Source organism: Astyanax mexicanus, chromosome 3 (genome assembly GCF_023375975.1).
Source record: "Astyanax mexicanus isolate ESR-SI-001 chromosome 3, AstMex3_surface, whole genome shotgun sequence".
NCBI classification, from domain to species: Eukaryota; Metazoa; Chordata; class Actinopteri; order Characiformes; family Acestrorhamphidae; genus Astyanax; species Astyanax mexicanus.
The window spans coordinates 2,791,705-2,805,912 of record NC_064410.1 but is presented as its reverse complement, the minus strand read 5'-3'; the positions used below and the strand labels follow the sequence as shown (position 1 = coordinate 2,805,912).

The 14,208-nt window shown below is 39.1% G+C and overlaps 1 protein-coding gene across 3 annotated transcripts in view; it reads right to left on the bottom strand.

The window, feature by feature from the left end:
- Positions 1-14,208, bottom strand: part of LOC103037797 (histone deacetylase 9-B) — a 69,503-nt gene that overhangs the window by 12,162 nt on the left and 43,133 nt on the right. For all 3 annotated transcript variants that reach the window (XM_049475722.1, XM_049475723.1, XM_049475721.1), the window contains 2 exons: positions 6,907-7,041; positions 6,339-6,445 (listed from right to left, as the gene is read on the bottom strand). In XM_049475722.1, the coding sequence (XP_049331679.1) occupies positions 6,339-6,445; positions 6,907-7,041 (242 nt within the window). The remainder of the gene's footprint in view (positions 1-6,338; positions 6,446-6,906; positions 7,042-14,208) is intronic.

Sequence of the window (14,208 nt, the reverse complement as noted above, 5' to 3'; positions counted from 1 at the left end):
TTTTGCATTATCTGAGGTCTGAAAGCTCTGCATTTTTTTTATTTGTTATTTGAGCCATTTCTCATTTTCTGCAAATAAATGCTCTAAATGACAATATTTTTAGTTGGAATTATGGGAAAAATGTTATCTGTAGTTTATAGAATAAAACAACAATGTTCATTTTACGCAAACATTTACCTATAAATAGCAAAATAAAAATAAAAAAGATTCAGTAACTGAAGTGCGTAATTCATATTCGTAATTCAAATATTTTGTTGTTATGTGTTTTCTCTGAAAGTTATACTGTGGTTACTCTAAGAAAGCACCAATTTTCACCAATGTCTCTACTTCGCATACATATTCACAGTGGTTACAAGGCAAAGCCACCATATTTTACCCTTATAAAATGCACATTTCTGTAGTTTTATTATTATTTTTGTAGCTTAAATGAGAAATCTGGTGTGAAATGGACTTATGTTGTATTTCACTTTTAGCTGATAGAAATCACTATTTTTACACCAATAACAATTAGCTCAAAGTTGCTCTACACTTCATTGGTAGAATTGGTAGAATAAAAAACACTGTTTATACACACTGTACCTTCAGGTAGTTCTTGAAATAAAGTGACGAATAGTGGACTAATGAGGATGAACGTATATGGAGGATAGGGCAACAGATTGCCAGATGAATTCCATGGAAATGCATGAATATTATAGAGATATTCTTCTAGCAACAGCTTAAATTCATTCATTTTTCACAAAATTAGCTAATAACCTGAAGGTTCTGTGTGAAAGCTTGATGTTGAAGTTAATGGTGTTAAAATAGCCATTTCTTTGTATGTGTAACTCTATGCCCCTATCACTCGTATTGTAAGTTTGTTGGGAGCATCAGATAAAAGTGCTGCATCACAGAGAAGAACTATTAAAAAAAGTTTGTAATAATTATTATGTTTCACTACATACACCTCAAGTCCATTTCACACTGGATTTCTCCTTTATTCTGTACCAATTCTATTATATTCTACAATTATTAACTACTACTATCACCTGGTAAGCTGGGTTTTGAACAGGCTCCTCCAACAACCATGCAGGTCAAGACTTAAAAGACCATAAAACTCCTTTAGTTATTAGTTATCACTAGAGTTATTAGAGTTATAGTTATTAAGATCTGATAAATGAAATAAAACAAGGAGGATATTACTGTGGCCGAAGTGTCTCAGAGGGTTAAAGCAGATGCTCAGAGACCTGCTCTCAGAAACTGTTTTCCACTAAGGCCTGGAGGAATAACGTAATTCAAGTAACAGATTTAGACTGTGAGGCAAGATGGTTAAATTAGCATCATCACCCCAACTATAACTCCTCAAGGATGAAGTGTGTGTATGTGTGAGTGTGTGTGTGTGTGTGTGTGAGTGTGTGTGTGTGTGTGTATATATATATGTGTGTGTGTGTGTATGTCTGTATATGTGTGTGGGGCTTGTTTGTGTGTTTGCATGCATGTGTGAACCTGATATGAATAGGGTCACTGGAGCTCACTTTCAAGCATCTGACCACCAATATAGAGCCACACACACACACACACTCACACACTCTCCAGGTTTTCACCTTCTTATTACACCCCTGGGGGCTGTGAAAAGGAAAGCTTAATGTAACAAAGCTCTGAAAACACCATGCCAAGCCCCCACTAGACAAACAGGAAACTGCATGTCTGCAGCATCTGCGAGGGACGGAGGTTGTGTCAATATCACACCGAATGTTTGTGTGTGTGTGTGCATGCGTGTGTTTGTTTTTACTACATTCTCAGGACAGAAATGTCCAGACATTTTCGGGAAAAGCAGTGAGCTGGTCCAGTTTACTGTTCCTCACTCTTTACAGGGATTTATGCTTCCATTATAAAATACTTCTTCAGTTTTCTAAAGTTAAACGAGGGATTTTCTTTCAGGTTTAGGCTCAGAATGTGTTATATTACAAATTGCATTACAATCAGGTAAACAGGCAACGTCATAATAATTTGCATATCGTCACAAGCAACTTTACAGGAAAGAGAAAAAAACCTTGTAAAGTTTCAATGGAAGTCAATGTAAAAAGAGTTTATTTCTGGTAATTCTGAAGAGTTTCTATTGGTCCTTTCATTAAGAAATTTTGGCACAGTGTAAAAACCTACAAAAATGTAGTTTTTCATAGGACAGCGGCGATATGTGTCATATTACATGCTGAGGTAATTAAAAAAAGCTAGCAGTTCATCCCACGTAGCTTGTTTTAACAGGCGGCGAAAGAGCTAGTGCTGCGGTTAGCGGCTAATGCTAATGCTGCTGCACCTAGCCTTAGTGCTAAAGAGAAACTACACTTAAAAAAACTCTCCCTTATAACGCTGTACTTCAGCATAGTGTCTTTCCTGCTCCTTAATACCTAACTGTGGTAAAATTCATAAGTAAGGTGCATCGGATTATAAGGTACACTGACGATTTTGGATTTAAAGTGCACCTTACAGTCCGAAAAATACGATAAATGTATCTTTTCTATCTAATATTGTATCACATACATATATACATATATGTGCAAATAATGCAAAGCAAACAAGTTCATCAGTTGGCATTATTTCTCCTCCACCAGTCTTACACACTGCTTTTGGATAACTTTATGCTGCTTTACTCCTGGTGCAAAAATTCTAGCAGTTCAGTTTGGTGGTTTGATGGTTTGTGATCATCCATCTTCCTCTTGATTATATTCCAGAGGTTTTCAATTTGGTAAAATCAAAGAAACTCATAATTTTTATTTTTTTATATATATTTATATATATTTATATATGTGTGTGTCATTGTTTTAAAACAAGTTGGTGTGTGTGTGTGTCTATATGAGCACACTTTCCAGCTTCAGCTCGGTATGGGGGGTCCACAGATCCCCAAGCCTGGGATAGTAATTAAGCCTTAAACACAAGAGCACACACACACACAATTGCACCCACACACATACTCTCGCTCTGACACACACACACACATGCACTAACTGTGTTTTAGGCCCATCCCTTCTTGCGTTTCACTGGAGAGTTATGGTAGACAAACACAAACATGCGCTCTCTGGGGGCCGTGTGTGAAGATGAGCTGCAGAAAGAGCTCCATTGTGTTCGGGGGTCCTGCAAGAGGCGAAGGGGGGGCTTCGCTGCCCCCATATTCTGGCCCGCGGCCCAATGAGGAAATGCTTGGGCAGAACTTCAGAGCAACACCCCCCCAAACACACACACACATACACACACACACCTCCCGCCTTCAGCCCCATACCAGCAGTTTGAGCCAGAAACCGCAGAACAGAGCGGAAAAGTCAATCTGCCAATCACAGAGCAGCAGCGCTCTGCCCTTAACCCTTAAACTCCAAACTTATTAATCTTACCTTATTAACCCAAAAACTCATTATTCAGTATTCGGCACTAAGATAACAATACACAGATGATTAGGTTTAATGCAGGATTTGATTCTGAGATGAACTAAGAGACCACTTCAATTTCTGAATCACTTTCTCAACATTTCGCATTTATTTGCAGAAAATGAGTTTGAATGAAAAAGGTTGAAATAACAAAAAAGACGCAAAACTTTCAGACCTCAAATAATGCAAAGAAAAAAAAAAACAAGTTCACATATTCAACATATTCATAAAGGTTTAAGAGTTAAAATATCAATATTTGGTGGAATAACCCTGATGGTTTTTAAACACAGTTTTTTTATATGCATCTTGGCATCGTGTTCTCCTCCACCAGTCTTACACACTGCTTTTGGATAACTTTACGCCTTTACTAACTCCTGGTGCAAGAATTTAGCAAGCAGTTCAGCTTGGTTTGATTGATTATATTCCAGAGCTTTTCAATTTGGTAAAATCAAAGAAACTCATCTTTTTTTTCTAGAACTGCATATTTTAACTGGGAAAAATGAACTAATATCTTGTTTCCAACTGTAAGTGTTCATAAGTCATTTTCTCAAATAGAACTGCTTTAGTGTCTGACAATATTTTATGGTATGATGATACATTTGTAAGTGTGATAAATTATTATATAAAGTGTAGTACATTTATTACAGTGTAAAGTGTAATTAGTCTTGTTTAAGTCGATAAAGTGCAGAAAAATTACAAGAAAAATAACTGTATATAATAATAAGTGTATTATTTAAGAATCTGGTCATGCTAATGCATTTTCTGCATTTTTTTTTTTCTGCATGTAAAAATTTACAACTGCTAATAGGTTTGCTAGAAAAGCAAATAAAAAAGAGATCCACCCTTTAAAAAAAATTAGTTCCTGCTTCTAGGGCATGTCTAGCGGTCATTGCTCTGTCGATTTTTAGTTTAATAGAACCAATAGAAAGTCTCCAAAATTACCTGAAAACAACTCTTTTTTACATTGACTTAAGACGATTTTTTTCTCTTCTGTAAAATTCCCTACCAGCAATAACTTAACTACGATGAAACTACTCTGTAAGGTATGCAGTTATGAAAAAGTGAAAAAGGGTTTAATAGAAAAATACAATATATTTTATTATGTATGCTCACATATTGGACACACACACACATATTAGAGAGAGAGAGAGAGAGAGAGAGAATGAGAGAGAGAGAGGGAGGGAGGGAGGGAGGTAGAGAGAGAGAGAGAGAGAGGGAAGTAGAAAGAGAGAGAGAGAGGTAGAAAGAGAGAGAGAGAGGGAAGTAGAAAGAGAGAGAGAGAGAAAGAGAGAATGAGAGAGAGAGGGAGGTAGAGAGAGAGAGAGAGGGAGGGAGGGAGAGGTAGGGAGAGAGAGAGAAAGAGAGGGAGGGAGGGAGGGAGGGAGGGAGGTAGAGAGAGAGGGAGGTAGAGAGAGAGAGAGAGAGAGAGAGAGGGAAGTAGAAAGAGAGAGAGAGAGGGAGGGAGGGAGGGAGGGAGGGAGGTAGAGAGGGAGAGAGAGGGAGGGAGGTAGAAAGAGAGATAGAGAGGGAGGGAGGTGGAGAGAGAGAGAGAGAGAAAGAGAGAGAGAGGTAGAGAGAGAGAGAGAGAGAGAGAGAGAGAGAGAGAGAGAGAGAGAGAGGGAGGGAGAGAGGGAGGTAGAAAGAGAGAGAGAGAGAGAGAGGCAGGGAGGTAGAGAGAGAGGGAGGGAGAGAGGGAGGTAGAAAGAGAGAGAGAGAGAGAGAGAGAGAGAGGGAGGGAGGTGGAGAGAGAGAGAGAGAGAGAGAGGTAGAGAGAGGTAGAGAGAGAGGGAGGGAGAGAGAGAGAGAGAGAGAGAGAGGGATGTAGAGAGTGTGCAGTGTTGCTCTATAGGGACTGGTGTAATCACACTGAGCAGCAGAATGAGTTTTTAAGAGTGTTGTTTATGACACGGCTCTGTTTAACAGTACGCTGTTATGAGGGCCTGGAGGAACACACTCACACTCTTTCAACAGGTTTTCACACACGCTCCGAACAACGGAACATTCGCCGGGGCCCGGAGACGCTCGCCAACGCGCATAAACAACACATTGCGTGCTAAAGCGCCGTGGAGCTCGACCAGGGACTTTTCAGGGTGTCAAACTGAAGAGTACAGTAGCCAAGAATTCAACCTGTTTCTCTGCAGCTACACTGATCCAGAACCTGCATGCTCACAGCCGATACCGCAAAAAACTACATCTTAGCAAGTGAATTTATCTAATTTTAAGAGAATAAATCCTATTTTTTTCTCTGATAAGAATGTTGGTCTTACTAAGCATTGTGTATTATGTGTGTAAGTGTTAGATTGTTTGACTTATTTTAGGAATAATGATCTTATTCAGTCTTTTTTTTAGAATTTGCACCTTATTTAAAGTCATTTGAACTCAAAATAAATACAAAAAGTCAGCAGTCAAAGGAAGTTTTTGCTTGATTTAAATCCTACTTCACTCATGTTAAGCATTTGTGATTGTTTATTTGAGGAAATCTTACTAAGAAAATTTAGTTTATCCTATTGGCAGATTTTTTTTTTGTTTAATTTAAGCATTTACATCTCAACTTACATATATATATATATATATATATATATATATATATATATTGTCTAGTTTTTGCCAACAGATTTTTTGCAGTGTATACCCTCAGTTCAGGGCTGATAGACACTCAATGATTTTTTTTCACACTCGCTTTATTAGAGAAGTTTTTGACAACTGAGTTGATCTAAACCCTATAAACCCTGTATGTAGATCCTGAATAATGATTGATTAAAAACTGATTACTTAAGAGATGTTCTTTAGTAAAGGAAATAACAATAAAGTGAACAACATATGATGAAATGCTTGAAATCAGTTGTATATTCTTCTTTAAAAAAGAAGGATTTAATGATAATAATAATTAAATAGATCATAAAGTAGTTAGTAATAAGTTAGTAGTGAGTAAACTCTAGTTACCTCTAGCTGGGTGGTGCTGGGCCGGTAGGGTGCACCATTCTCATTGCTGCATAAGCCAATGGGAGAGCTGGGGCCAGAGCTTGGAGAGCTGTCATTGGCTGAGGAATCTGTAATAAAAAATAATAAAAAAACATTTACTACTCATGATGAAGAGAGTGACAATCAGATAATGCCAATGGCAGCATAATAATTCAGGTATCACTTATTAAATGGTAAATTTTTGATGCCTCATACAACGTGTTCCAAGTTATTATGCAAATAATATTTTCTTAGATATTCCTAAATAGTCAATGCAAATGACAGTCAGTATAATTTCAAGTCATTTTTCAAATAAACTATATATAAATAAACTAAACAAAACAAATGTACACATGTACTGTTCCACATTATTAAGCAGGCCACAGGTTTCAAGCAATATGGGAAAGGAAAAAGGAACTAATTAATGGTTTCTGATGATCGCAATACAATAAATATTCCCAGTGTTTTGAAACATTACTGCTTGCCACACACAGCATAAAAGCTCTGAAACACAACCTCACAGGTGTAGATGTATTGCATGGCTCCTCACCACTGGGCTCCATTGAGCGTTTCTTGGGTGGCGTGACGAGCACACTGCCATCTCTGCGCCGCTGCATGGGTCCGTTCCTCCGCTCCGAAACCTTCTGCTTCAACCGAGAACGAACCTTCAGATTGGGCTCAGACGCTGAGAGAGGACAAACACACATGACAGAGACAGAGGTGAAGAGGAGTTTACAGAATATGTTACCAACACTCTGATACCAAGTCAATGAGAAATTTCTAAAAACGTGATGATACTCGTTTCCTCAGGTATCGAAAGTACCAAAACTACTATAGCACTACTATATAAGCGCATCTAAGTACACAAGAGTGTGATTTCTCCAGGACTAGGAAGAGCGCTGGGGTTCTGGGTTCAAGTCCCTATCTGGGTGGAGTTTCCATGTTCACCTCTGAGGACTCTGGTTTCCTCCAACAGTCTAAAACATGAAGATCAGGTAAATTCCAGTAAATTGCCCAGAAAAAATGGATACTGTGTGTGAGTGTATGCCGAGATAAAGATTGGTACTCTGTGCTGGGTCAACTCCTCAGTGCTGAATACAATCCTCCAGGTGGACGGTCGTTTCCGGTTGAGAGTATGTTGTGCACGATTGACTGCTGCTTCTTACCAGTGTGTGCAAAAAGGCGCTATATAAGTGTAATTGTGAGTAATAAGGAGTTAAATCAAAGATTTATTAAGGTCTATTCTGATGAATAAACAAGTCTCAATTAGTGTTTTGTGCAACAAAACATTACAAAAAAAGAAAATACATGATATGCATTGTAATGGACTTAAAGTTTGCATGGGTTAAGATCTGAAATCTTCCTGGCTTTACCTACCTAACAAAGTGTTTAAGGTCTGAGGCAAAACTTGCTAAAATGTGCTCAAATTTTGCACTGTACTGGTGTAAAATCCCTTCTATTGGTTTTACTCTAAATTTGTACAAAACAAATTGATCTTGTACTCACTTTACCCAATTTACTAGCTGCTGCACCCAGCCTTAATGGAAATTCTGGAAATCAAAGCTTACTATAAATAAACAGAAGTGATTTATTAACCCAAATAAACAGTTTTCAGGAGGGTAATCTGTGTAGATTAACATCCAGCACTTGTTTGACTTTGAAAGACAATGTTTTATTTTTCTAATAATTACAGATTTGTAAACATGGCGACACCCTTGTTCCTTACTAGTGTTGCCTAAAATGCCTTATAATTTGGTGCTCCTTATGTATCAAAAAAAATAATAACAGCCCAGAAAATAAACTTTCATCAATTAAGTGTGTCTTATGATCTGTAAAATACAGTAATAAAAATACCAGAAAAATGCAGGATTCGGTTTCTTTAATTGAAATATAGCAATAAAATCAACTCTAAAAAAATGAAAGTCTACTCGTGAGAGCCCGCGGACTACAGTGATGGACATGCAGGCCCGCAGAGGCATTCTGGGATACTTCCCAGCTGTAATGATGTCGGAATAGCGGGATCGTTTCTCTCCCTCATCTGGAGCAGATTAGGCTGGAGCAACAGCGCTCTAAGTGAATGAGTCCGCTACCTGCCGTCCAGCCAACCACAGCCAGGCTACAGTAGCGCCGCTTAAACTAACACACAGATGCAGTGTGTGTGTGTGTGTGTGCATGCGTGTGAACCTCTCTCTGTGTATGTGTGTGTGTGTGTGTGTGTGTGTGTGTATGCATGTGTGTGTGTTTGTGTGTTTTGGCCTGAATGAAGGGAATCCCCCCTCTTTTCCATTTTCGTCACACACACACACACACTCAAACACACACACGTACTACAGTGCCCCCAGCTCCACTCTGACCTCCTATTCCCTGAAGTTTACGCTGTACACTCAGCGCCGGCATGCAACCCCTCAGCCGAGCCGACGCCACCTTCAGCCACGGAGAGCAGTGTGTGGGCATCAAACACACACCGAGCCACAGAACACACACATCAGGAGACCGCCATGATTACAACACACCCCACCTACTCCACCTACCTACCCACTCACAGTGCTTTAGACTGCGGTGTTTGTGGTGTAACTGGTATTTAACATGTACAGTACAGACAGGAGTTAGGGTGGTCCGAAATTCACCACAGTGTAAAATACATTCAAGACTTCGATTCGATTTTTTATCCAATTCAATAAATAACACAACATATACAGCATCAGAAAACAAACAACACCAGATGATGCAATAATGATGTATGATGTATGATGATGTGGGAATTGATAAGTTATGTAACAGTGTGTACTGTTGTACTGGATGATGTAATGATGTATGATGTATGATAATGTGGGAATTGATAAGTTACATAACAGTGCATAGTGTTGTACTGGATGATGTAATGATGTATGATTCTGTGGTGATTAATAAATGATGTAACAGTGTATATTGTTATACTAGATGATGTAATGATGTAATGATGTATGATGCTGTGTGGTGATCGATAAGTGATGGAACACTGTATGACACTATACAGCATGATGTAACAGTGCTAGATGAAGGTGTTTTAGTGCATGATGTATGATGTTGTAATGCATGATGTAACAGTGCATGATGCAGATGTTGTAATGCATGGTGTATGATGTTGTAATGCATGATGTAACAGTGAATGATGCAGGTGTTGTAATGCATGATGTATGATGGTGTACTAAATGATGTGTGATGTAATGTGTGATATAACAGTGCATAATGCAGATATTGTATTGCATAATATATGATGGTGTGATACATGTGTGATGTAATGCATGATGTAACAGTGCATAATGCAGATGTAATGCACGATGTATGAAGTAATGCATGAAGTAACAGTGCATGATGATGCAAATGAACAAATACATGTACAAATACAAATATTCAATTGCAATTAAACTAAAGTACACATTTTGAGACCAATAAAAACGAATTTTCTACTCTTAGATATTGAAGAAATTTTGAAGTAATTGTCTTTACATACCTATATAAACAAATATAAGCATACACACACATATACTCTGTACTTTACTCTTTCATTCACAAGAATTAAAGCAGGATTTACAGGAATTCGAGCACGTTTGTTTCCGTGTGAATGAGCGGCTGGCCTCGAACATTCATTCACATTTTACACCGACACAACCGAACCCAAATCAAAGCCACGCCGGGCCCGGGAGATTTACTGCCACTGTAAAACGCCAGTCTCTCCGGAGCACGAGCTCGTTAGGGGGAAAACCATCATTAGCCGGCCTTATTACCCCGGAGGAAATGTTACTACTGATTAAACACACACACACACACACACACACACACACACACATACTAAATGGAGAACACTGACCGATACGTCGCAATCAAAAGGATGCAGTGAGGCTGAAGACGAGCCGCCGCTACGGCAAAATATTGTTATTGAGCCTCCTTGACACATGATGAATAAGGGCTATTAGAAAAAATACCACGGAAAATATTTGCGCAGGAATTAGTGGGAAGGATTTACAGGTTTATAATTCGGAGGGAAAACACGCGGCCTGTTGACGTTGGGGCGCGTCATTAAAGCGCATTTCCAGCGTGCCCCCGACTCCAACTTCCTTACACAAACACCGGGCTGAGCGGAGCTCACTGGTATGGGTGCATGAAAGGCTGCACGGGTGGGGTGGTGTGTTTGGTGGGGTGGCGGGGTAAAGGGGTGAAGGGGTGGGGGCAAGCTATAAAGCCTAGTTCCCCACATGCACCTGTATTACTGTTCCCAGCTTTCCCTGAGCAGTTCCACACGTGCAGCAGAGCAGAGAACTGCAGACAGCACAGTGACAGCAATTAAAGCGATACTTCAATAAATGTCTGATGTCTGATATTTGTTGATTTTTTTTTATTTGAACTGAAGCTACAAAGCGTATGTTATCTAATAAGTAGACTAATTAAAGTAAAATATCGAATATTATCATTAAATGTTATTTTGAAATTAAATAACATTTATAAAATTATTATTAAATTATTATTACTACGGCATTAAATCCATTCAAATGTATACTAGTGTGAATGGAAACTCATATATAACTTATTCCCATTTGCAGAAGCACAATCAACAAAAATATTGTATAATTTTTTTATGGGACTAAATACATATTAATTAATTATATATATATATATACACGTATATACAGCTCTGGAAAAAAAATTAAAAAGACCACTTTAGTTTCTGACTTAGTTTCTCTGCTTTTGCAATTCATAGGTGTATGTTTGTATAAAATGAACATTGTTGTTTTATTCTATAAACTACAGACAACATTCCTCCCAAATTCCATATTCATAGTTCAAGTTTTAATAGTTCAGAAATCAATATCTGGTGGAATAACCCTGGTTTTTAATCACAGTTTCATGCTTAATGCATCTTGGCATCATGTTCTCCTCCACCAGTCTTACACACTGCTTTTGGATAACTTTATGCTGCTTTACAGTTCAGTTTGGTTTGATGGAGTGTGATCATCCATCTTCCTCTTGATTATATTTCAGAAAATCATAGAAAGTCATCATTTTTTGAAGTGGTCTCTTTTTTTTACAGAGCTGTATATCTACAGATCTGCTGTAATTTTTACACAATATAGAAATAGATAGACTTTATCTTAGCCAAAGAGCCACGTTTATTTTAAAAGTCCATCAGAAAGTCATGCTCCATTCATGCTTCCAGAGTCATTCATTCTTTCTACTTCTCTCTCACACACACTCATTTTTTAACTTGTGTGTGTAAGTGTGTGTATGTGTGTGTGTGTTGATGGCTCTGATGAGGCCGTCCACTTTCTCCTCCTCGCTGTCACCTCTCCTTAAACAAACATGGCCGCTGCCCTCCCTCCTGGATCTCCTAACGCCCCGCCCACCAACCTGTCAATCACTCATCCACACAAGGTCTTGACCAGGGCAAAGAACAAACGCTACCTTTATGATCCCCCCCACCACACCCCCACCACACCGCCGCCGCACACCGGGTCCCCCCTTCAGTCACCTCACCCCCTGCCAGTCTGAATGAGGATGGACAGGAAGAGGGGGAGGGGTCCTCACAGAAAAAAAAAAAAGTAAAAGATACAGAACGACCCCCACGTCTCCAGCCCTCACATATATCACCCCAAGTAAAGAGCGGCCAGCTCCAGTCAGCTTGCCTTTTTAAAAGTCACATTTAATACTTTTTAAGACCTTTTTAATACCGCAATAAATATCAATTAAAACCCAAAAATGTAGTTATATTTTCTTTGGTAGAAAATGATTTATTTAACGTAGCTAACTCGCCGCGTTACTATGTCAGGTAGCTCGCCGCTAACATTAGCTAGCTCTCTGCTAACCCTAGCTCTCCCCAGTAATGTACCTTGATAACTTGCTGCTAATGTTAATATGTTAGCTAACTCACTGCTAACGTAAGCTAGCGATCCGCTAAACTTTAGCTTAGTTATCTCCCCTGTAATGTAGCTTGATAACTTGCTGCTAATGTTAGAATGTTAGCTAGCTTTCCGCTAATCTAAGTTCTCTCTTCAGTAATGTAGCTAGATAACTTGCTGCTAATGTTAATATGTTAGCTAGCTCCCCGCTAAAGTTAGCTAGCTCTCTGCTAAACTTAACCTTAGTTTTCTCTCCAGTAATGTAGCTAGATAACTCGCTGTTAATGTTAGTATGTTAGCTAGCTACCCGCTAAAGTTAGCTAGCTCTCCACTAACCTTAACCTTAGTTTTCTCCTCACTATTGTAGCTAGACAACTTACTGATAATTTAACGTTAGTATGTTAGCTGGCTCACTGCTAACATTAGCATGTGCACTTTCCACCAACATTAAACGCACAGTGTGAAAATGTAACACCTACAGCAAATTTACAGTACATTTAAGACAATTTAATACCTTAATTACCCGGATTTTAATTTAAGACATTTTAAAACAAAGGACCTGCAGGAACCCTGCTTGTTTTATTTAGTGGATTTGATTGCCCTCATAAAAAATAAATAAATAAATGCCGGCCACTTAGCGTGCAGGGAAGTTTTGTGTGTGTGTGTATGAGTGTATATATATATATATATATATATATATATATATATATATATATATATATATGTGTGTGTGTGTGTTTTAACTGGCCATGTATTCCTTCTATCTTTTCTATTTTCTGATCTATGGCCTGAAACCGGAGCCGCAGGAAGTGGTCCTGCAGACCTTCTTGTCAGCACAGACAAATTATTCTGCCGACCCAAAAAAAAAGAAAAGAAAAAAATGAAAAAGACTGTTTTTCTTTTCTTCTCTTCGTTTTTTTTTCTCTCTCTCCCGTATCGTTCCTGTTGTTTTTCTATCTTCTAATATGTGCGGCCGCCCCCCTTTAAAAAGCTGTTACCTGAGTTATTGAGAGGATGAAAGAAGAAGGTTTTGGGGGGGTTGCAGCTCAGAGATGCAGTCTGAGGCGGTGCAGGCCCGGCGCTCCGGAAACGCCTCCCAGGAGGTTTGCGCTGTTCCTGCGAGTCCGAGAGTTTTTTTTTTTTTTTTGCGCTACACTGGAAATTCTTCCTCCTTCTCCGAAAAAAAAGAAAAGAAAGGAGTGCTTGGATGAAAACCAGGCCTATTTTTAAAGCGGCACTGAAAAGGATCCTGCTCTTATCGCGCCCGCGGCCGCAGTATCGCCTTCCTCTGCAGGAACGCCGGCTTTGAAACGCGACTGGCCGCGCCCGCGGGCCTGACGTTGCGGCTGGGAGTTCAGAAATATTCAGAGAACGGCCAGAGCCAGGTCTTTCTCTTTCTTCCAGTAAATTGGCTTAGGCCAGATAAGGCTTCCCAGCAAGGCTTGAATAATATGCTGATCTAAGAATATGAGAAGGAATGAAGCCGGTGCCATCACGCTCCGGTGGAGGTGGCACCGGTGTCCCGGGGGGAAGAGGAAGGCAGTAAAAGAAAGGGCCAAAAGGTCAAATGAATATATTACCCCATAAATTTCAGGCTTGTTTTTCGGCTACGACTCTAAAGGCTGATCCGTTATTCAATACTCAATAGTATTGAAAAGTTTGGAACGATATAGAAAATGTAACTATGAAATACTTCAATTTCTGCATTTCAGGCCTTCAGCACATCCTGGAAAAGTTATGACGGGGCAATTTTAAGTTAGTAACTACATAAAAGGTGATGTAAAAAAGTGATTTCACTCATAATTTGGTACAAAATCAGTTTCCACAAAGGCTAGTTTCTTGAAGAGTGATCTCCTTAAAGAGCCACTAAACCCTAAACCATATTTTGTCCATTAATAGTTCAAATGTGTTTCTTTTAAGCTTTGAAACCAGCAGATGACATGTCTCTCCAAACCATCACTGATTGGTGGTAGACCTCG